General features: G+C 43.8%; 1 protein-coding gene across 6 annotated transcripts in view; it reads left to right on the top strand.

Moving 5' to 3' along the window:
* The window catches only part of MEIS1 (Meis homeobox 1), a 106,056-nt gene that overhangs the window by 67,987 nt on the left and 13,042 nt on the right, over positions 1 to 25,027 (top strand). For all 6 annotated transcript variants that reach the window (XM_084284580.1, XM_084284579.1, XM_084284578.1 and 3 more), the window contains exon 9: positions 15,740 to 15,816. In XM_084284580.1, coding sequence (XP_084140706.1) covers positions 15,740 to 15,816 — 77 coding nt within the window. The remainder of the gene's footprint in view (positions 1 to 15,739; positions 15,817 to 25,027) is intronic.

Here is a 25,027-nt window from a genome sequence, read left to right as displayed (position 1 = left end):
CATTTATGTAATAGATGTCTCTTCCTTTCATTTTTCTGCTCCTTGCTCATCTCTGATATTTTACTTTTGGGTACTGCTGCCTCCTTTCCATCTCTCCCCTTTCTTGCTTTCCTCTTCCTTTTCCCTAAAATGTGAGAACTCACCCGGGAGCCAAACAAAAGCTCTCCGCCAGGTGTAGCGGCCACGCGCTGCGACCGGCAGCAAAACGCCGCCACGGCAGCGGGGCAGATTATTGCGACTCGGGGGCCTGTTGAGGGCTTGTTTGTGTGTTCAGGAGGGATGAGGGAGGCTCATCCTGAAGGCTGTCAGGCCAGGGCTGAGCGATGGCAGCCCCTTGCCATTTGTCCACGTCCAGCAGCATCATTGCTATGGAGACAAGGCGCAGGGACGAGGGCTGCTGCCGAGCGTCAGGCAGCATTCTCACCGGCTGCTGCAGCCGCCAGCCACTCGCGGCAGCACGCTCGAGCTGATGGCCCTCAGTGGCAAAGCAGCCAAATCTCTATGATAGAAATGATGTCCGGGTTTTTGGGTGCGCAGGCAAATCGCTCCCAGCACCGGCCCCAGCCTTGGCAACTTCTTGCCTTGGTGATGAAAATTGTCTTTACCTGTTCTGTCGCTTTGATGTACCTCGTTGGCCTCCTTGAGTTATTTTGTGTGATGCAAAAGATGAAATGCATTTGTCAGGAGCCTGGGGCTTACCTGTGTGGTGGCATGGGATGGCCGTGGTCCTGTCCCATCACGGGCATTGCTGGGTCTTTATGTTGTGAGCCCTGGCAGCAGGGATGGGCAGGGAGCTGGCTTTCCTGCCCCATTGCCGGCCACAGCCATGGAGCATCCGCTTTCTAAGTTGCTGTAAAAATATGCTGACATAAAACCGACATTTGAAATACAGGGTGAGCGTTTCAGCACACATCTTTGTTATAAAAGTCATGGGACATTTGAGAACGAGATTAGAAAAAGATACATTGGCTTTATAGCCATCGTTTTGCAGCATTCATCTTTTAGTCCTTGCATTTTAAGGCTGCAAATTCATTTTTGGTTTGGCAGCAAATGGCAACTCGGAAAGAAGTGGTACTGGCTGAAACATGCTGCTACACTTTTGAGTATAAAAGTTTGCTTTTAAAAAACTTCTGGTATTGCATTTATTTCCTTTGAGCAAATTGATTTCCCCCCCTCCCTGTGATGCTGAAGTACATTTGGCAGTAATCAGTTTATCCTTATTAGAAACCATGGTAAAAGGCATAGTTGCTGAGTCAATTCGCTCCCTTTACTTCCCCTATTGAGCCTTAATGTGTCCCAGTCCCCACCCCTTACAGTGAAAACATCATCAATTATAGGGCTGACAGGAGCCTGGGGCTCGGTGTAGGTTGCTCCTTGGGGTTATTCATCTTGCACCAAAACACCTGGCACTCAGCAACATTCATCACTTCCCCCTACCTAAAATGATTGAGTAAACAGTGGGGTGAATCATCAGAGGGAAAAAAAAAAAAAAAAGGAGGGGTGGGGAAATGAGTTTGCATATGTTGGAGGCAAATTTGGGCTTGAACAGCAGGAGAATAGTACCATCAACTGCATTTGCTCTGGTTTGGTCCCATGGTACATGTATTTGCTCCATACACCCCCAAATCCCCTCTGGCGGGAAATGTTTCAAAGTGGGATCTTCATCCTTAAATTTGATACGGCAAACTCTTTTTCTCCAAAACCTCTAGAAATAGAAAAGCACAGAATAAAATGTGCTTTGTTACAGTCGTCTCCCCTCCAACCAAAACAAAGCAAACCAAACCCACCCAGCCAAGCGAATCCAAACAATGAAACCTCAAACTTAGCGATTATTTAAATTTTCAAAGTTATCTTGAAAAAATACGGACTTTGCTTCCCTTTACCCCCAAAATATAATGCGGACATGATAAGGCAGGAGAAATTCCCTTGGCCGTCCACCTGGGTTGTTTTTGTGCCCGGTGCTGCGGTTAGATGGTTGTCTAAATAAACAGAGATTATGCACGGGGCTTTATCTCAAAGCTGGCACTGGTTATCACGCTGCTTCCTCCCACTCCCTCCCTCCGATTGTGAGTTGTATAAGAAGACTTAGCAAGCATAACTTACAGCTGATAACCTTTGAATGTTGGTTCAAGGAAGCTGTGCCATAGTAACAAAAATCATGCAAACGCCGTTGCAGCCTACTCAAATGAGCAGCAATTTGCCCGGAGCGCTGATTTAGGAGAAGAAATACTCGCTTGGCTTTTTACTCCCAGAGCTTGATTTGCATTTGGCCTCTGCGGAAATGATCGATAATTTTAATATTTGAACAATAGGAAAAGATGCCGGGAATGATCTCGTGTTTGTTCTTCAAGCCATCTCCCTACTGGGGGTCTGATTTTGAACGTTTGTTGACAGAAGGAAGCTGTAATGCGTCACTTGGACAAATTGCTCCAGCCCTGCAGCCTGGGCGTGAATTGCTCCTGACTGCAGCGCTGGAAGAAGCCACTGTTGACATTTGTGTTTGGTGGTAAATGATAGATACCTGAGTGTGGGGCGTAAAAAGGGGCTGGCAGGTATCAGGCAGCTCATGGCCCTCCATAAAAGCAAACAAGCGACTTCCCCGTGGTTGTGCACGCGCGTGAAATTCAAAATAGCCTTTTCCGAGTGTGTCTTGGCGGGCTGATGGGAGCTGGTGATGTGCAACACATGAAGAGGAGGATAAAGGTCTCCGGGGTCTTCGCAGTATGCTTTCCAAAAAGAAAAAAGAAAAAAAAAAAAAAAAGAGTGAATGGAGGGGGAAGGCAAGGCGTCCACTCAGTACCGCGAGGCAATGTCATCGCGATGTTGGAAAGCCAGCTCAGAGCGACCGGGTGAGCGCGGGCATTTCTGCCCTTGTCGTTCGCATTACTGCAGTGCCATGCACCCAGTTACACAATGCATAAAAGCGAGGGTTATTTCTAGGACAGATAATTGAACATTAATACTCGTTGACATTGTCGTAGGAATGATATGTCAACCTGACAGGGCCTATGTGCTTACATCTGCTGATCGGCCGCAGACGAAGGGGGGTGTTTGGCAGATCAGACCCGGGGCCTCGCTGCCGCCCAGCCGGGGATGATACACCCGTTAATCACAAGCTGCCATCTTGGGCTGGCTTCCCTAAAACTCTGGTCGTGTCCCAGCCTTTAGGGGTGCAGATAGTAGGGTGCAAAATTACCTCGACCCCCTTGCATGCCCGCGTACCCCTGTGCGCGTAAATAAGTATATGCTCGTGAAAAATCCAGCATGAGCATCCTTAATGCTGCACTTGCACAAGTGCCGCAGTTGCCTGAAACAACTGTTTTCAGTCTAGTGAGATAAAAATTAAAAAAAAAAAAAAAAAAAAAGTGGAATAGTTGAGAAGTTCCTCAGAATGGCTGAGAGCATGATCAAGCTTGATGAGGTGTTTCTAATTAACTCTATCTTAGGAATTAACTGACATAAAAATGGTAGCAGAATTAGCATCTTTTGTTTTAGTGTCTTTTTTTCCCTCTCCTTCTGGATGTCAGCAGACCCTTCAAGACAGCCTGCTCTATATAAAGTAGTCATATTGCATGCACGCTCTTGTCCCAAAGACCAGCCAAAATCACACAAACGCTGCCTTCCAATATCATTTTAAAAGAAGTCTTCAGAGAGCTAATGCCTTTGTCACAGTGTTTCTGTGGCCACACTTTGCTGCAAAAGTAACTGTTCAGAGGAACAAGCAGCAGATGGAAAACAATTACAGGGGGCTCTGACACTGGAGTCAGTCCTACTTCCTTAAAATAGGGCTAAACATCATGTTTGTAATGTCTCATGTGGAGTTGGGCTCTGCATAGAATGCTATAAAATAGGGCCCTTGAGAACATCTATTATCACATTTTGGTTAACATCACAGATTTTAAAAATCCCAGTTGCACCGAAGCCATGAAATAAAGCTTTCATCTGTAAAGATCCAGTTTCTCTTTGTTATTAAAATAAATGAAGCCATTAAACAAAATATAAGCATATAATAGTCGAGTTCATCATTTTGTGTCATCAAAATGATAAATTCTACATTTTTTTTAATTGGAGTAGTCATCTTTGAAAGGTCCATGTATAGAGCAAGATCAAATGTGCCTGCTTTCTCGTTCTTACTTTCTGACTTGTTAGTGGTGACATTTTTTTTGTTTTTTTGGCTAGTTTCACTTAGGTCTTTATAAAACAAAAGGAAGAGGAGGCAGAGAGGGGCTTTTGAGCTCGGTGTTGAAATATGAATTAATTGATTAAGTATTATCCTCATGAATTATTAACAGCCGTCATATCATAAATGTGCTGAAAGTGACATGCAGCCTAAATGCTGTTGCTTCCAAATATGTTGGTTGTCTCTTTTATGGCAGCATCTATGCAGGCATCTGCATGTGGGTGGTGCAGGATGTGTTTGGACCTTGAAGGAGACCAGCTAGGAGAGGATGGAGATGCTCAGGCTGAGGATGGGGCAGAGATGGGCTTCTCATGGCTGACTCTTCTGGCTTTTGAAAAGCTCTTTCCAAAACCCACTGTTCTGGCTTTATCAGTCCATCAGCCTGCAGAAGAAACCACGCTGAGGCATAACCTCAGTGTTGCCCACAAGTTTAAACCCCGACATCTGGGGCCACACAGAGCCCTTTTTCCCCCTCTTCTTTTAAGCAGGGCTGCTTGACTTCCTATAAAAGTCTTCTTGCAGTCAACGAGGAAAGAGCTGCCTTGACTTTGGAAGGGAGAAGGTTATTTTTACTAGGAGAGCCCTCTCAATCCAAGCAGATTTTCAAAAGGGAAGAGTCATATCCTGGAGACCATCCAATTCTTTTTAATGAGGTTTTAATAAAGAAAGGAATCAATGTATGGTGAACTTGTAGGCAAATGCATGTTAATGTAGGGTTAAATGTAGAGATCTGGGGGAGAATCAGCATCTGTTTTTTCCTGGCTCTCGGGAGATCCGTATCCTACTTTTTTCGTTCACGTCCTTGCACGTGTAAATATCATCCTGGAAACACACGCCTGTTTCATTCTTAAATTCATTAGTGTTATCAGCCAGGTTTCTTTGCTAAGTAGGGTAAATAATTAATTAGAGCGGTTGTTTTCTTTTGGAGACTTCTTAGTTCATCTCTTGGAGTTAAATTTTAGCCCAGGCTGGTCAGAAAGTCTGTGTTTCTGCACAGTTCGGCACCCTGAAGCCAGTCAAAGAGATTTCACACGCTGAATTTGTGTAGATAAACGAATTCTCTAGTCAGAAAGCAGAATTGCTTAGTCAAGTTTGCAGAGTTGAGGCTTGGCTGTATTATTCATATATGCAATCTTACTGAACTCGGGCCATTTTAACAGAGGGGAACTCTAGACCTAAGGAATGAAAGTAATTTATGAGGGACTCTGATGTTAAAGGTAAAAAATAATGGAAAATGAACTTACCAGGCATGTAAAAGCTGGGATGAGTAAAATGAGAGAGCCTGAAACAGCTCGCTCCATGCTGGAAAGTGAAACCTGGCTCCAGCACAGGTAAATTGTATTTGGTTTTCCTCCTCAGATCTGTATGCGCTCCTATTTGGCAGATGTTGAACTGATAATGCCTGCGTGTTAAAGAATTCAGATTGTTTCTTTTGCCACCTTTGCAGCTGATGAAAATGCAAGTAGACCTTCCTAATGAATATTAATAAGAGCGATGGCTTGGATAGCATACAAGCCCGTGTCTCTTTGGAGCTCAGGTGGGGTAGTCAGAGGATTGTTGTGGCTGGGAATTTACATGCTTTTTAAGAATAAACTTCCTGAATTCTTTTGTATTCTCCTTTAAAAGCTGATGTCTGTTAACAGCAGTATGCTCTCGCGAGCACGTTTTGTTTCTCTTTCCCTTTCTAGACGCTTAGTGAGATTATTACTGTGGATGAAATCTCCGTGTTTTTTAAAACAAGGTAATTTATTAAATGAGGAGAGAAAGAGGCTCCATCCCTTAAATTTACCTTCAGTTGAGTGTTAATTATATCAATAGGAATGATTTATTTCAGTTTTTGTTGAATTTTGCTTTTCACGTGCGCTGTTCTCCCAGGCAGCTGTGGCAGTTGTCAGCAGAAAAGGGAGATGTCACTGATGTGTGCTGGGTATCCGAATGTCCAGCGAGGCTTTGAAGTAGGTTCCATGCAGGTAGTTAATGGTGCAGCTCGTTAGGCCATCTCCCAGACCTCACACATTGAGGTAAGAGGGAGATGGTCTCACAGAGAGGCTGGGGAAAGGAACCTAAAGGGAGGCTCAAGCAGGGAGCTCCTCAACTAGAGCCCCGTGAGCAGTTGCCACCTCTCTGGAGCTCTTGGTGATGCCAGCACGGTGTCAGGGCTTGGCAGCAACATTGGCCTCCTCCTTTTGTCATTCCATGGGGTTTGCCATTGCTTTTCTTCTCTGTCTCTGTCTGAGCAATCCTGGCTGGACTTGAAGTTTGCTCACTTGTGAAAATCACCACTACCAACCCCTCAGCCGCTGTCACAGGTCCCATTTTATCTGCTGCTCTTCCTCCAGCCCCCCCCTCCCAGAGCCTCCTAGCTGTGCAAAACCAAGGTTCCTTCTATTAATAACTTCCTGCACATTGAGAGCTGCAGAGGCACACTTGAAAAAGAGGTCTCGAGTGGTTCAAAACTCAAAAGAATCAGAGGGATGTGTGTTTATTATGAAAAAACAAAAAACTCACCTTGTGCCTATAATGAGGTTGTGTGCCTGGCTTTTGTGCGCCTGTGCAGGGCAGAGTTGTTTTGCAAAGTGGTGGTTTGGGTCATTTCCCTGTGCTTGCAAGGGATGCAGTGGTGAGAGGACGCTTTTGGAGTTTTTCATTAAGTTTCAGTAATGGAGATGTCTGCATGTTGTCATTGATGGCAAATACATAGTCAGAGTTACTCTGCATTCACTCGGCAAAGGAACTTTTTCTTTCCAAAACTTCAAAACATGAAAAAAGCCCCCCAGCTCTCAAAAGAGAAACGCTCACATGGATGCAGCTCATTTCCCATTTTGCAAAAGGCCTTTTCTTACCCTTCCCTTGTCATGACAAAAAGGCTCAATTTTTTATTTCTTCTTAAAGCCAATAGAAGGGGAGAAGAGGGAAGAAGGGGAGAGTCATTAAAATGCAGTTCTTTCAATTATGCCCCGTTATTTGTCATCTTTATTGCTTTTCTATAGTTTCCATTGCACCTTTAATAGTACGCCTGGTCAGAAAAGGTGAGCTGGAATGTGAACACACTTGGCTGCCGCCGCCGTGAGTGCCTACGAGCTGTGCTCGAATCCCCGTCCCTGCAGATTTTAATGTCCCCGCAGACTGCTGGCAGCCTGCTTCCAGCTGTGGCAGGCATGATGCAGTGAATTGCTTTTGAATGTTCTTTACTCAAATAGGCAGTAATTACAAGCTTAAAGAGGTTTAGTGGTCCAGTAAACTACATAATCACCCCTGAATTAGCCCGGGCTCATCAGTTGCAGTCCAGCAACCTCAAGACTGCTGTTTGTATGCAGGCTTGATCACGTAGCAACCTGAGCAGCAGGTGTGGAACAGCAAGAATCCCCCATAAACACAACTGTCTACTGGGGACAATGATCTCTAATGAGATGAGGCTACAGCATCACTGTAATTTAAGTGGGAAAATTAACGCCGCAGAATGTGCACTACTTCCAAGAGTCTCTGCTTCTTCTGAGAATGGTGGTGTTTCTCTAGCTCTTTCTTTTTTTCCCTCCTTTTTATTTTCCTCCTGGATCTTTAAATGCATTTTTTTTTTTATGAAGAACACGTTGTGTTTTTGCTTATAAGTTGAGCGGGCTTTATTCTTTTACAAGGATACGTTGTGAATATTTAATGGTGGACGGGGCATCTGTTCAAGGACTTTACATGCCAACAAAGCGGCGTTGCAAAATAGCAGCAATATCTTTTCATTTCCTTCCTCGGTGTGGTTTTTGTTGCTGTTTGTTTGTTTATTTTTTTTTTAGCAGAAAACGTTCAAATGTAAAACCTGCCTTGTGTTGGCGTTGGAGATGGGCACCTCAGTGTGGTGCCTTGAACTTCCTTTCCATGACCACTTAGTCCCTCCATGGGAAAACGTGGTGTGAGGCTTCCCAAATTGTTTGGGGTGCTGTCTCCCTAAGGATTATCCCTAAAGCTCCTGCTCCACCCTAAAGCTGGGGGCTGATGTTCAGGACCTTACTCCTTCTCCCTTGTCACTCCACTGGGGACGGATACGGTGCAGTGGGGGCGTTTTTATCCCCCACGTACATTTTGAAATGCCAAAGGCAGCCTGAGAAAGCCAGCAGAAAGCACAAATAAAAGCTTTAGGCGGAGATCTGTGGGATTACAACCACTGGCGCTGGCGTTTAGCAGAGATTGTGGAGTTATTTCCGAGTCCACCTGTTTAGAAAGTCATTTAAGGTAGATAAGGACAGTGACTTATTGCTGAGAAAAGGCTTCTGGTTAGGAGATATTTACCTGAGCTAATCTGTGTTAGGCTGCCTCTGAAAACAACAGAAGCACTTTTATGGAGTTCCCAGGTAGTTTGGATTTCCTTTAACATGCCGGGGACAGAAAGAGATTAAAAAAAAAAACAACAAAAAACAACCTCCCTGCCACTCACCCAGCAGAGGCAGGGGGGATTTGGGATGCTGTGCAGGGCTGCAGCTCACCTTCCTGCCACCTCAGTGGCCTTCTAACTAAAAACCTTCATTTGAAGGATGTGGATTTTAGCTCTAATGTGGTTGGAAGTCTGATGATGCATTTCCTCGGTTACTTCGGTGTCACTTGGATGTAATATTTCATTGTTTTCAGTTGTGTGCTGTGCTGAAGACAGTTTTGCTGATCTTTTCGGATGCAATACTTACTTTAATTACCCTGTCCTTGGTTATTTTTAGGCTGTGGCACAGCAATAAGATGATAATAAAGAAAAAACAGGGCAGGGAAAGGGAAAGTGCACTGGCCATGTCCCATTATCACAAATTGTCTTGACACTAGAGCAAAAAAAAAAAATCACTTCTTAAGCTTATTAAGAGAAGCTGATGTGTGTGTGCAAGTCCCACGTGTGTTTCTGCATGCACATACGTCCAGGCACTAAAGGAATGTAGGAGATGGGAAAATCTCCACTCAATTACCCTGGTATGGCGGGGGAGTGTCTGCATGGACACAGCTTCAGCTGCAAGCTGGTATGCGCCGGGGCAAGCTCCAAACACTGAGGTCTATCAGAGTGTCTCCAAAAGGAAATAGCAGGAGCACCACGGCTTGGACCAGCTAGAGCTGAACTGGAAAAGGCAGCGGGTAATAATATATGGTATGGAAGGAATAATATTGTAGCAGCCAGGGGATGGATTAGGTCAGTTAAAAGGTTTTTCCATTTTCTGACTTCTGTAATATCCTGTGCGAGGGATGATCTGAACTTTTTTTTTCCTTAATGAGTGCTCACATTATGAATAATTTGATGGGGCCACCAGAGAAGTATTGGCAGTGCATCCAAAACCATACCATGCCTCTCCATCAGCCTTGGAAAGGATATTTATGTTAGCAAATGCCAAAAGTTGTTCACAGACAACTCTTGCAAGAAAATTATTTACAAAAGGGGAAATGGGAAATAAGAGAAGCAAAGAGCTTTTTTCCCCCCCCCCCCAACACAACTCCTTCATTAAACAGTGTCGCTGTTGCCCATACCTCTTCCCCGTCTTCAGCCCCCACAAATAGAAAGTCTCCCCCACCTCCCAGCCCCCTGCCTGCAAAAGCAAAGCCAGCCCTGTTTAATCAGCTCTCTCTATGAGCACATGTTGGGATGTTAAAACTTTGGGGGGATTGGCTCTGTGCTTTACAGCGTGCATTTTCCTCGGGAGAGTCCGATTCTGCCTCTTTTCCCCCTTTTTATTTCTGGCGTGGTTGCCAAAGCCGCCTGCAAAGCCTTTTTGTAAGGGAAGCATCTCAGAGCCCACCTCGCAGGGATCAGCCTATACAGAAGTTGAGCTGCAACTCCTGGCCTTGCTGTAGCAGTGGAGGGATGCAGCAGTCGGGGGATGTGTCACGCTGCATGTTTTTCTGCATTTTTAACTTTACAAGCCTGAGCACGCCTGTTGGTTTAGCGATCACAGTTAGCAGTTCAGTAACTCTGGCAGCACCAGGATTTATTAACAGTAACGCTATGAAAATCTTACTGCAGGGATATTAAGCTATTATAATAAGTTGAGGAAATATTTTCTTTTGAAAGAGGAAAAGGCTGGCTTTGTCTGTAGTAGGGCTGTGTCATATGGGCTGCGTTTTCTTGCTGCGCTGAAAAAGCAACAGGGAGGTTTAAATGCCGAAGCCAGCTAACACTTCAACAGCATTATCAGGCTGACTCACCGCTCTCAGCCAAGGAAAAGACTGTGCAAACTTTGCAAAGGGTTTTTCTTCCTATCCTCCTAGATGCATTTCCAATAAAACAGCTTCCTGCTCAGTGTTTAGTGTTTCCTCCAGCGTGCGAGCCAGTCCCATGTGATAAACAGGATCAAGTTTTTGGCTTCCGAGTTGATTTTTTTTTTCTCCCTCGAGCAGCTCACCTCCGCTTGGCAACTTTTTACGGCCTGAATGTAAAGCAGGTCACAGAGCCTGCCTGCGATCCCTGCAGCCTGCAGAGTAGGTGAGCAGGCTGAAGGCAGTCTCTGTATCACTCCCTCTGAATGGCAAGTGAAGGAAGCAGGTTGAAGTCTGGTGACTTTGCTGATAGTGATCCAAACATTTTTGGCTACTTGGTGAAGGCAGGAGCCCCCGTTATTCTTTCCGAGTCCAGTATGTGTGAGGACCCAGGGCTCAACTGCTATAAATTCAAGCTATGTTCTTAGACTGCACCATGCACTGCTTTTGTAATGCAAATGGTGGGCACAAAGTGTCCCTTTGATAATGTGCAGTCAGGAGACAAAAAGGCATTCACGGGAACAGGCAAACTAATTCATAAAGCTAAGAGACAATAGGAAAGCATTATGGATATTTAAAAAATATATATATCGTAGATCAATTTGATGGTGACCAATGTAAACAGTTCAAACACAAGCCAGGAGGAGGCAGGGGAAGGGGAGAGCCCCCAAGTGCTGCGCTGGCGCGTTGGCTGACCCTGCACGAGTTTGGCTAAAGCAAGGATTCAGGGTTCAGCATGTCGCTGGGGGGCTTTATTCCAGTTACTGAGTAAGGTGCAGGCTGGGTTGCCATTCAGAAATGTTAAATTAACGTGGTTTTATTTTTCTTTTCTTGCTGAGGTTAGAAAATGGTTAATAGGGACTCCTGAGGGTGTAAATTTTGGGGGGTGGTTTCTCCCCCATCGCATACCAGAGCTTCGCTCAAGGTCATCTCGTGTTGGTGCATTAAACTTAGCTCCGGAGGAGGCAGAGGGCTGGAGGAAGGGGATGAAAGCACTTCCGAAATGGCTCTCCCGGCGCGTTCAGCCAAGCGGCAGCACCGCCGTGATAAGGGCGATGCTGGAGCGCTGCCACCGCTCCCCGTGTTAGATCAGTTCCTCCCCAGCCCCTTCCCCTGCCCCTCATAGTGCCACGTTGTGCTGGGAAATCACTCCTGCCTCCGGGCTTTGGTGGGGCTGGCTGGCAGGTTGGGTGCTGAGGCGGTGCCGTGCTCCCCAAAATTACCAGGCTGGGGTGGAAAGGGGCAGTTTTGCCCCCCAGCATTTCAGCAGCAAGCCCCAGGCAGGATTGTTTCCAGCCCTTCTGTGACCATTAGGATGTGCTGCTCCAGTGGGCAAGTCAGAAGGGGAGGGAGTGTTATTGATACTTCTTTACCAGCGCGGATAAGATAAAGTCTATCACTGTCCTGGCATCCAGCACGGGCAGCTCGTGGTGGAAAATTTGATGAAAGGAGTACGTTTGGACAAGGAGGATCATTAAGATAGGGACTTGGACACCTTCCATCTGTATATTCTGTAGACTTTACCCAACTGGCTGTAGTCAAAGGTGGTAAAAAAAAAAAAAAAGTCTTGTTGTTTGTTTTGCTGAAAGTGATCTTGGCTGCATTAAAAAAGGGCTTTCATTAAGACTGCTGCTCTCTAAATACCATTCATAAAACAGTGAGGAGAGAATATGATGGAAAGTTACATTTTTCTCTCTGTCACTTTGATTTCTTTGTTACTGCTAAAATGACTGCTCTGACTCATATTTTGCATAGTTATTTTTACCTTTTCAAATGTTCCTTAACTGTTCATATTACCCTGGGCAAATCCCCCAGGGATAATTTTCATTTGCATGCAGACTTTGATGGTGTTATTAAGCAATCACTTCTGTACTAAGTCATTATTAAAAGTAATACCACAGAGCCTCAAAAACACATTAATGGTGCCAAACAATCCACATTTCAGCGCTAGATTTATGGTAAGGGAAAAGCACTAGGGCTCATACTGTTAGGTGGATGCAGCTCCATAATGCTGCAGCAGCATTACTGAATCCAGAGGAGCAGGGATTATCAGAAAATATCAGAGCTGGACTCGGTCATTTGCTGTCAGCCTTATTCTTTCAAGTGTCTTTTTTTTTTTTTTTTTTTTTTTACATGCCTGCTTCCTTCCTTTTTATTTTTTTTTTTATTTTTCCTCTTGGATTTTCCCTTTTTCTCTGGCCTTGGCAAGAAAGCCTGGCTGCAGTATTCCAGCATCCCCAGGCTGGTTCTGGGAAGGAGGGTCAGCCTTCCTATACGTAATCACCGTTTTATGGCTTTCACTCGCTCTTGAGGTGTTAATGCAGATCAAATGGAAAACACTCCAGCAAGAGCGTTACAGCTACTTGCACTGCCCCATGCACGGTCCCAATCGTTAATTCTTATTGTAAGACCTAAAGGTAATTCTGTTTGCTCTCCTAATGCATTGCAGCTCTCCCGGTGGTCCAGCATATCTTTTCTCAAATTCCCATCTTGATCAATTGTTTGCAAATAATTAAGCTTTTAAGAGATAATGGTAGGAGCTAATGTACACAACAAAGTAAAGGTCTCGAGTCACTGTTTATCGAACAGTGGTACAATTTGCTTTGATATCCCAAAGTGATCTGGAGTGATAGGTGTACTTGCCAATGGGAATCAGGGCATTGTTTTAAGACACACACTTCCATATATCCATATATATATACACGTGCAAATGTTATATATAAAATATATACACATGCAAATACCCAATTAAAGCCATACATATCTGAATGCCTTTAAACAAGCCATTATACAGCTTTAGGAGGGTGCCTGTTTTTGCTGCCTGGGTGAAATAAAGATCAGCAAAAGCACTTTTGAGTGAATTTCCTATTTCTTCATAAAATGGCAGTTCTCAGGGTTTCCCCTTTTCTCTCTGTTGCAATGTGATGTCTGCCTTTGCCTGTAGCCCAGGCCTTCCTAGCCCTGTGGGTGGGAATGCAACAAGGCTTTGAATGTTTTTATAGCAACCTAGCCTGTGGCATGCTGATTCTTTGTCAAGTCATTTTTTTATTTTTTTTTTTTAGCCTACAAAGGAACAACTGGTACGATCTGCAGAAAGCTTATATAATAAGGATGCCCAGTGTTTAAGATATTTTAAACACACCCAGTTGTAGTTGAAAAGCCTGCCTGCCACATTGGGAACCTTCAGCTAAGAGGGATTAGCGACATGAAGTCGTGGCTGCCATGTGATTCTGGGAGTTATAGATTTTTATTAAATTAAAAGTTTATGCTGTGCTAGGCTATGAGACCAAAAAAAAAGAAAAAATCAGATGACCTTAAACATCCCACAATTTAAGGAATTTGGGGTTTGGGACTTTTAAAGCAATTATTTTTACAGTGACTGTATTATTCTGATGGCTAATTTTATCCAGTCTTGTCTATTTGGAAAAAAGTCCAGAACAATTGAAAATTGCTTAATGGAGACAGAGTTCTCAATTCCAATAGCTAGAGGCTGTCTAGTAATTATTGCTTGCTGCATGAAATTAGACACAGTTTGTTCAATTACTTAAAATTAGATCACATGTAAGGTGGCAAAGTGAAATAAGAAAAAAAAAGTATAATTTTGTCCTCGCTTGATAGCAAAGAAATGAAATGGGAAGCAAGCTATAAAGATGAAAATGTTGCAAAATGTCTCTGTAGTTTTTTTTTTCTTTGAAGAGAAGCAAAATGTTATGTTCAGATAGATGGATGTAAGTCAAATATGACTTTGTTGGGGATGAACACGTGTATAAGGCAGACTCTAAAATTCATACTGGACTTCAGCATGTGTAAAATGCAAATCACCCATAAAAAGAAGGGAACGTGCACAAAGTAGAGCGGGTTGTTTACAGATGTGCAGGTTATCTGTGGGCTTACTGTCAAGAACTGTGTTTGTGGAAGAATGGAAAGTTCCCTGCCACGTTTGGCAGGGTAAGCGTGTCTTCTGGAGCTGATGGCCATGGCAGCGGGCTTTGAAATGGGCACATTGGGCAATAGGATGCTACAGCAAAAATCCATATTTGGTGGAGTGAGGTAATTCAGCCCTGCAACGGAGCCATTAGATGTCAGATTAAGCTGTTTACAAGAGTATATAAAAGCTGCTAAATAGTTACGGTCCCAATAAGATCGCTGACTTTTATGAGGTTTTAAATTCTTACACTTTACAAGGTTTCAGTTTACATCTCCTGTAATATTATGCTGAAGAATACGTCCAAAGAATATGGGACTATTTGGGAAAAAACGGATGTGTGTATAACAGCAAATGCTTTCTGACAAACAACTGTTAAATGCAATGTTTGGGTAGGTCTAAACAGTTTTATCAAGCGATCTTACTGAAATGTTATGAAGTGCCTCGCAGCGGCCCAGATCTGGAGTCGGTGTGCGCTGACACTTGCACGTCCAAGTTAGGAGCCTTCTGACTTGTGAGCCAGAGCAGGGTTTCTCCTGGGGATTGCTACGTTTGTAATGTTTGGCCATTTCCTTGCGAGACAGTGACGTTTTTACATGGAGGGGAAGGATAGAAATGATATTGCTAATGTCGTTTCTAAATTCGAACTTGGATGTGGTTCTTGCTGGTGATTTATTAAGCAATCTGTATTCATGCAGAAGTGAATTTTCTGAGAAAGCAATCAAGTTCTCACAAGAAACTTAACTTATGATTTAGTTTTAACATTATCTTCAATTAAACCAGTATTTATTTTCCGTCTCTTAGGATTAGTGCAGCACAGCTATGTTAATGTCAGGCAAAAATGTGCTGATCGCTGACCTTGTGTTGGCCTGTGTTCAAAATGCAGGCGTTTGTTTATGTTCAGGATGCTGATCTTATTTGCAAATTATTTTGGGGCACTGGCGAGATTTGTCTTCGCTATCTCAAAAATCATCAGTTCATTTTTAGTTTTCTAGTGAAGTGCTATATCGCATTCTTCATTGTTTTGTGAAATGCAGGAAAAAAAGAATTGTGATTTGAGTCTAATCACTCATTTGAGACAAGTGTAAAAACTTCCAGCTAATGCAACAAATATCCTTCTTGAGTATGAAGGTACTGCCAGTATCCTAAGTAGTTATTTTTCCACTTCACTAATCTTTATAATTGGCTTGTCTTTTACTGCCATTAATTAAGTGATGTAGTAGCCCATTAATAATTATAAAAGAGTGACACACCTCAGCATTTTCACCTTTCAATAATAGATGTCATGCGTCTGGTTTTTTTTCTTTCTTTCTTTTTTATTGCTTTTTATTTTGTTGTTTTGTTTTATTGTTTTGTTTTAATAAAAAACTAGGCAAAAAAAATACATTGTTTTAAATGCATATATTTATTTTGGTGTCTTATAGCACCCTTACCCTTCAGAAGAACAGAAAAAGCAGTTGGCACAAGACACAGGGCTCACTATACTTCAAGTGAACAATTGGTAAGTAATTTTCCTTAGTGTTTCTATACGGCCTCTGGCACCCTCCGGCTAACACTTTGCATTTCTGAGGACACATCTTGCCTTGTCTGCTTCCCCCAGCAGTTTATCAATGCAAAAGTGGTAGAGACGGGCGAGTGGTTTCCATGATGGGAGCTACGAGGTTTGCCGCTGCAGAAAACCAGCAGTTTTTACTTGCCCATCGCTTTCTCAGCGATTTCAGTGGGTTTGCATCTGGGTACCAGTCCATCCTCTGGCTGAGGATGTGTCCTCTTCAATAGAGGGCCACATCCATTTGGAGAACTTTGTCATTGAGAAGTTGGGTGAAAAAATGGGCACTGGGCCCCGTTTCTGCAGACTGTATTGTTATTTTGTGCTGCTGTCATGCTTTATTTAATGCTGTTGGTTGGGTTTTCTTTTTGACTTGACATCGTTATATCCATTTATTGGTTTGTTTAAAACGTTCAGTTTTTGAAGGCTTGAACAAACGTTGAGGACAATCTGTCTTTTTCCTGCTGAAGGACTGTGTGGAGCAAGTGTATTTATTTATTCTGGCCGAGGATTGCTGGAGCCCCTGACTTGCTGTAGTAGTGATTGTTTTAAAGAAATTGGGATCTGTGCTGTTTGTGCAGTGGATTTTGAGTTGCTAACTTTTGGAGATGTGGTGAAGGCCCCCGGTGAAAATTACCTGTGATTTAAGTGTGAAGACACAACAGCAAACCCGTTAAAAATGTTTGATTTATTACCTTTTGTTCCTGCATCGAAATGCAGGTTTCTCCCACTGTCCCTGAGCTAGTGTCATATTTGAAGTGTATTGCAATCTAATACCTTGTAAAACTAAGTGTATCTAATTAATTGTCCTAATATTTTTAGATTAGTGTTTATGATGGGAAACCTTATCCTCTTTGAAGTAATACCCAGAAAATGGCCAAGGCGAACGGCGAGCCTGCTGGGGAAAAGGGAGGGAGGAATGCCAGTTTGCAGACAAAAGTATTTTTTTTCCGTTCAATAAGTGTCAGAGATTAATATTACTGAAGGTCTGATTACATGGCCTAATCCATTTTGGTGAATAAATTTGGTCTTGATGTCCATTGCACCTACATTAACAAACCCTCCTGTGTTAGAGAGAGTGGGAGCCTATGGGAGAGATTTCAGATATATTAAACCCCATTACAGAAAATGTAATTTCTGTCAATATAATCCCATGTATTCTTCAATTTAGTACTTTAGAGATAACAAGCTACTTACAATATATTTGCCTTTGGAGGATTAATTTACAAAGTGCACTATCTGGGAGACGCAGGCGGGCTCACATAAGCATAGCTTGTAAGGGTTATCAATTTCTGTGACCCCACAGCAGCCCTGGGAGATCAATTTTTTGAAGCCCTTTAAGACACCGAATAAAGGGAAATACCAAATACTTAGTACATGTGAAGTAGGCTTCCAAGATACTTTAAAATGGAGGAATAAAAGGCACTAAACATAAAATACACGTTACAAGTAAACGCAAACTGCAGTATTTTGGCTCAAGCCAGGAAAAACTAGTGTTTGTTTCAGCTCTATATTCTCCAGGTTTTGTCCAGCTGATACCCTCATTTCTGTGGTTGAAAGAGAGGTGGTGTGGTCGGTGTAGGGGCCGTCCGTGTTTGTCAGGCGTCCTGTTTAATGGTAAGCTGGAAGCACAGCTCCCCTGGGTGATACAGGGAGGCTGAAGCAGCTCAGGCAAGGACATGGATCGGCTTCCAGCTGGAGCTGTGTGTTGGGTGAGCATTGAAGGCTGGAGGCTGTGGGTGAAGGTGGGAGCAGATTCAGACAGGAACAGCACAGGAAAAGGGACAGGCAGGGGGGCTGGCCTGAGCACAGGACTCAGCCTGGGCATATGAGTCAGTTTGGGATGGTCCATCAAAGATTTTCCAAATGATGAGCATGGGATGCTTTGAACTAGTACTGGTGGGATTTGTCCCGTGTGACTTTCCAGGGTGGTTTTTAGTACCCATCCCGCCTTGGATTTGAGTTTTACTTTGGCTTTGTGTCAGATGTGTTTTTATAAGTTCCTTATGTGCAAGGAAAGGAAAAAAAAAAAAAAAAGTAGGTCAAAATACATTATAACTGAAGTCTTGTGGATGTAGGGCAGGCTTCCTCTGCTTGAGCTCGTTTGGTAATTCTGCCGTGGCGTTACAATTGTATAAATTATTGAGAGAATTCCCCTTTCCTCCCCAGCCCCACAAGATTTAACACTGTAGAGCTGGTCAGGGCTTTTTCAGTCACACGTGGTGGATGGAGATGCAAGGGTGTAGTAATCCAGCTGTTTGTGGTGGGTGCAGAAGAGCAAGGGGGCTGTGGGGCCGTGGCTGAGTGTGCAGGTTGCACAAACACGCAGGAAGCAGCTGGCCATGGGGTGAGCAACAGCTCCTCGGTTCTGGGGGCGCGGGCAACCCTCTCCCAGCCTTTCCCTGAAAAATACATTTCTGTGTAACGCGGCGTGCATGAGAACCAGTTCTTTTTGCCCAAATTGTTTGCTGCGGGGAAGAGCGAACGTATCGTTTCTGGTTTAGCTTCGCCTTTCTTCTGCGGGCTCATAAGTCATTCAGCCACAACTTTCAAAAAATTTCGCCTTCCTCCTTAGATTCTTCCCAACTTGTTAACACACATGTACATTTTTGTATTAATGATGAGTCATTGTAAATCACTGTTGCAGAGATTAAATAAAATGCTGAAGGGCAGGCTGGGTGCAGATCAGTCATAAATTATTGGCAGCAACACAGCATGTGGGAATACATGAAATGTGCATGAAAAACATAAACTCATGTCTGGTAGCATGGTCGTTAGCCCAGACTGGGAATGCTGGATTTTCTGGATAGAATTATAAGTTTGCCACAGAGAAGTCAGTGAAGAGAGCATTTGTTTTCTGCAGATTGAAAGCATTTGAACAATTTTTTTGTCATATTTTGAATGCCTTTACAGTATGTGCTAGTTGCATACTTCAGTTCTCGGCCGTAACGAAAAAATGGTGCTTTTCACATACGGCCTGCCCGGTGTTCGGGCTCCCCGGCTTGATGCACACAACTCCTATTGATGGCGGAGGAGTCACAGGAATGGGGTGATGATGTGAGACGTGCCATAAAACCTACCAGTGGTAGGGCGCATGTCTTCAAAAATACCACAGTTTTAACTCGACCCTTTTTCTTGTGTGTAAGTTGGATTTTTTTTTTAATAACCCATGTGGAGGATTTCCCCCCTCCATATTCCTTTTTTTTTTTAGTAACAATTCTGCCTGCAAATCAGCAGTGTTGCCTCTTAGGACCACCGTTGTGCCACAGTTGGGTATTTGCACCGTGGGAAGCAGGAAGCCTTTACCGTGTTGCAAAAACTCTTGCAGGTAGGGAGGTAGCCAAGTTCAATACCTTGTCACTCTAAATGAACTGGTCAGGTCCTCACCTTGCTAGTCGTTTAACCCCGCAGCACTTTGGGGTTTGGAGTACCACAACGTGAGCTGGAAGGGGCAACTTGGGTAGTCTTGACAGCGTTGCATATATGGACATGTAAGGGACCTGACGAAGTGCAGGTTAATAAGGTGCTTCTCCCCTGTGATAAAAGCCACTGCTCGGTGATTGAAATATCCAGGAGGTGTGATACAATCACTTATTACCTCAGCTGAGAGCCAGCCAGGCTATATTGAACAATCTATACGGTTTCCTTGTTTACTGCATCCCAGCTGAACCTCGTCCTGTTAAGAACTAATGGCAAATAATTACTCATGGCATTCTAAGGAGAGAGGTCAATTCTCATCAAGGGCTGTATTAGGTGTCAGGTGCTTGGTTCTGCTTTATGAAAGCCTAGGAATACACAGGTAAAGGTCTGTGTATTTGTATAATAATGCCCTTATGTATCTCTCTGTGTTTACGTATCTAGATGTGACTCTCTCTCTACATAGAATGCATGCAACTGCATTAAAATTATCTTTATAAATATATATAGAGATGAAGTTTACAAATTCTTAAATCTCCAAAGCGAGGGAGCGCCAGCCTTTTATTAGGTGTTTCCATTCTGCTTTTTCCAAAACGCCCTTGTGTTATCTAGGGCACAGACCAGACAATGATGGAGCAGCTAGTCAATATTTTATCTTACCCTCATTCATCAGCGCTTCATTTGTTGAGCCGTATTCAAACCGTGCTTGAAGATGGAATTAATAATTCCTGATGGGCTTTCCTGTAGCGCTCACCACTGTAATACCCAGGTTTGCCACTACCTCCACTTACCTGTATATGCACACATGTGCATGATATATTTACAGTTCCCCTGCAAAGAGGGAACATAGTATTGTGGTTTGCAGGTGAGGAACTGAGCCTGCAGGAGGTTCATCCAGCCCATCCACTGGTTTGGGGTCGGGTTGGGACTGAGCTGACTCAGAATGATGGCACGTTATCCACATTCGGAGGCCCAACAATCTCCGAGTTCATGGAAACTCCAAGTTTTTAGTGTCTTGGCATCTAACATTTCCAAGCTCCAGTGCTGGGCACAGAGGAGAGGCACAAGGAGTTGGTAACTGCTGGTGAAAAGTTAGGTTTTGATGATTTACTCAGCAGCTCCCAAGCAGTCCAAGGCAGCAGCTAAAAATCCCGTCCTTAAGCGCTGCGTTCAGCTGCTCCAGCCAGGAGCTTTTATTTTCTTGCCATTCGCTGCCTTATTCACTCAACTTTGACGACGTTTATTTCCTGTAGAGATCAATTTTTCTACATGATAGTGATTTGTTCTCGTAACATAACCGTCATTGTGGTGGCTGAGGCTTTGGGCTCTATAAAAAATCATACCGTGAGCCGGTGACCGTACTGCTTGCTATAAAGTGGATTAAGGAATAGGATGCAAGCAGCTCTAGCAATACAGTTTCCTACCTCTTGACTTCTTGATTTTATGACCTTGGCTTCTTTAAATGTCATTTTTGTGTATAATTTCCTAGGCTTGCAAAAAAAATACCAAAAAACTAAACACAACAAACCAACCAAATACACTGGAAAAAATGATCAAATAATGCAAATTTCCCTAATCTCATTCTTGGAAACAGCTCAAGTTATTTTTGTTGAAACTTTATAAGGAAGAAATTCAATAAAAATAAAAATAAAAGATGAAAAATCCAACGCAGGCTGGGAGAGATGCAGAGGAAGGAGGAGCAGCCACACGGCTCTCCACCCCACCACCTTTTGGAAAGAAGTCCTATTTATCTCACTGTTTCTGGGGCTTGGCGCATCCAAATCACACCCCAGACACCCCAAATCCACAGGCTGCTGTTGCCCCGTGATTCCCATGTGCACGTGGCCGAGCTCCATTGCAGCCCCTTGAGGGGGTGGCCAGACTCGGTTGGGGCTGGGCATTTAGTGCAGACATCAGCTTTGCTTAATTCCCTCGCCGAGGGTGAAACTCACCCCGAGCAAAAGGCCAGCACATGACCAGCGCGCCACTTTAGTCCCACTTAAGCGCTATTTTTAGGGTGTAAGAGGGGGAGGAGGCCTGAAGGAGGGAGCACAGCAAAAGCAGGTGCCGGTCCTATATGCAGGGGTGGATTTTCACCCCGCACTGCCTACCAAATCGCAGGATACAATAAACAGGCAAGGCATTAGCTCTGCTGCTTTGCAGAGTGTGCCACACACGGGGATCTTTAGTTAGAGGTGGGTAAAATACACGCTTGTTTTCAGATTTATCTATTACTGCTTTTGTTGCAGTAAACAGATTAAACGAGAAAAGGTCAAGATGCAATTTGAATCTGTGTAATAACATAACAAATACTTTTCTCAGTAATCAGATACAGTAAATGCAAGTACTTATTTACTTGTAAATGTTAAAACATTCACAAATTATCCTCTCAACTTCAGCAATGCAAAATTAATCAGAGACCGTCAGATTTTGGAAACTATTCTACTTTTCTTCTTTCTGTAATTCAAGAATATGTTTACAGATGCCATTTAAACACTGCTTCTTTAATGGGAATGCATACAAAACCCAGAAGAATAGACGTAAGAAAGAATCTATTTTCCAGGTTTAAAGAACACATACAGTTTGTTATTCTGAAGAAAAATAAGACGTTAGGTGTTTGCAATGTGAAAATCACACCCTATACCTCCCCACCTCCCCCCCAAAACATACAAAACCCCAAGAAAAACGTTTAAAAAGTATCTTGCTGGGTGAATTGTTGTACCATTTGAGCAATTCGGAATATGTGCGGTAAATTAGCTGTTCTAAACATACCATGTGCTGGGCTTTTAAAGCAGATTTTTACATTTATGTTTTCACTAAGTCTTAGCTAATTGTTATGCCTTTCACCTTGAATGCCAATTGTAATAATAATATTACATCTGTAGTCTATTTCTCTGTTCTTAAATTACAGCAATCAGGAATACTCGCTAGGTAAAATACTGTATAGTTACTCATAAGAAAATATTGAAATCAGACGAAAAATGTTTAGCTTGCATATTGCCTTAGACAGCCCTGGAGAGCTGCCAGACAAGCAAGGTATTATTAGAAAAGCTGAGCAAATAGCTTGCAGGGGGAAGAGCTGTGGATTTAGAGCCATCAGGTACTGTCGTATCACCGGGTTTTAGAAGCACACTGGGTTTGTCGGTGTGTTTTGGTTCAGGAAAGCCATTTAAAAGTGCGATGCAGTGGTGTAAATGTGCAGGGAGTTGTTTTGATGGGCAGGCTTAAGGAGCAGGGACACAGTTTGGGCACAAAAGGCATGTGTTCTTCCCAAGGGGCAGATGCTTGGAGGAGGGAGATAAAAAGAGTTTAGGGGGAAACGTTCCCCTTCTCATCCGGGACTTCAGCTTGAGCAGGGGAACAGCACTCAGCCCAGGTCCCTGGGCTTGTTGCTCAGTCCAGCCCTGCAGCCTGCACCTGCCCCAGCTGGAAGGAGGCTTAAGCTGCCCCAAAACCATGGTCACGCTGTCCCAGAGAGCCAGGGGACCACGCATCCCCTGAGCGTTGACCTGATGGGCCCTGAGTCTGGGATGGGCAAAACCAGCAGATGAAATGCCATTTATTTCAGCAGCAAACATGGAGTCATTTTGCACGAGCTTAGTAATTAGCAGCAGCGTGAGCATTCAGTGAATAAAATAAATGGTGTTGGAAACAGTTGCAAGTGCATGGCAGCACAGATGCTTCTCGTGAGAGAGAGAGAAAGGTCAGATCCCATGGCAGGATGCTGCACGTTGCCAGCGCTGTTTACCTGCTGGCAGAGGAGCTGGAGGTGCTCGGTGCTTTAGGAGTTAACGTGCAGCAAAATTCATATTTTCCCTTGGGCTTTCCATCCTCTGCTGCGGTGGTTTTGTACCTGACAAACTTTTTAGTCGGTGCATTAATATTCTGTAACAAATGTGCTGTCAGGTGTCACGAAGATAAGATTAAAAGGCACTGTTCAAACATTCTCCAGTTGCTCTTTTCTCCACTCCTGCCCTGGCTTTGCAGGGCAGGATCAGGGTAGGGGTCAGAAGTCTTTGTTAGCTGCTTCTTAAAAGGCTGAGACTCAGGTGTGCACTGCCTGAAAACAAGAGTTGAGCTTGGCAAAACATCCAGGGCGCTATTGTATTGTGAAAGTGCTGCATTGCAATCAAGGGGAGGGCTCCGTGCTGCCTTCTGTAAATAGGTCCCCGATAGGCAGGCTCGATATCCAAATAGGCAGCCTCGATATCCAAAAATAAATAAATAAAAAAAAAATACGGAGAGAGGCAGAAAGAAGGGGAGAGTAATTGTTTGTCATTTCTTTGCAAGTCAGGTTTTGGTCTATTCTTGTCAAATCTATCTGAAGTGTGTTTACATATAGTTTGCCTTTCTGGTATTCTGTGCTTGCACAGACCTGATCTCCACCTATTTTGTGTCAACAGTTGCTGAGATTGGTGTGCAGCGATTAACCACAGCGAAGTGAAACGCCAGCACGCTGGGAAAGGTGCCCTCAGAGACCCTCTCTCTCACTTACATCATGAGCTAGCTTCAGGCTGCACCTGCATAAAACAAACTGCATTTTTGAGTGGTTAAAAAGTCAGCCTGAAATATTAAAAATGGGGCAAATGTTGCCTCCTCGTTGGATAAAACAATTTTCTCTTCTCAAAAATGAAACACAGCCAGAGGCTCGGGGAGAGGAAGTGCTTCGGAGGGCGTGCGTTTTGCCCTGTCTGCCCTTAAATGATGCAGGGTAAATGATGTATGGCCGGCTATACCAGCATTAGAGCTAACGAGGCTTCTGTGTTTTATTTCACTTTTTCAAAGAAAAGAAAAGAAACGGCAGCAGATGCTGCAGAAAAAAAAAAAAAAATATAATGTATTACTTCCCCAGTCCTCAACGAAATCTAGGTCATGTAACAGTTTCATGGGTTATTATTTGTTTTTCTGCCCAGGCACCATAGTCCTTGTGGCTTTTTGGCTGATGATAAAGTGCGGTATCAATTGCTCCTTTTTTATTCAGGCTTATCCAAGAGATGTCCGACTCCTCCTAGGTTTATAAAGGTGGTTTATACTCCTTGTTTTATCCCGTCTGGGGGGCTGAGCTTTGTACATCCCACGGTCTTACAAATTCCTTTTATCTTTGACATTCCTCTGACCTCCCCGTGCGTGTTTTGTTTTCATTGCTTTCCGAGGATGTCTTTTCTCCTTCCCCGAATAAAATGCCATCATGAGGAGGATTATAAGTAAAATGAATTACTTCACTTAATGGGAAATTATGTTTAGGTAAAGTAGATTACCAAGTAGGTTATTAGTAGTGGTTGGACAACAACATTTTGACGTAGGACGGCTTGGGGCGGGGAGTTCATCCTCAAGAAGCGTGTTGTTGTTTTTCAGGTTGGCCATGATTCAGAGTTGTGTCTTTTGTGGTTTCAGCCCGAAAAAAATATATATATAAAAAAATATTTCAAACCAGTTCCGCAGGTGCCCACATCACAGAGCATACACCAACGCGCTCGTGTTTGTTGTCTCAGCCGCGGTGGGGAGGGCCCGACCACAGGAATCAGAGCTTCCCTCATCTGCCCCGAGCTGCTTTCTCAAGGTATAGGCCAGAGCGATGCCAAGGCCTATTCCACGTGCGAACCACAGGTCCCACGGAGAGTTTCAGTGTGTCTTCTCCTCTTCAGGGAGCTTTTGGGTTGGTGACCCTTTGGTTGCTTCTCCGTGCCTCACAGGCTGGGAGGAGCTGGTGTGGGGGTGCTGCTTGGGCCTGGAGGAGCAGGCACGG

This window comes from Netta rufina, assembly GCF_964035555.1.
Source record: "Netta rufina genome assembly, chromosome: 3".
NCBI lineage: Eukaryota > Metazoa > Chordata > Aves > Anseriformes > Anatidae > Netta > Netta rufina.
Note: the sequence above shows the minus strand (reverse complement) of the source record. Positions and strands in the feature narration are given on the sequence as shown.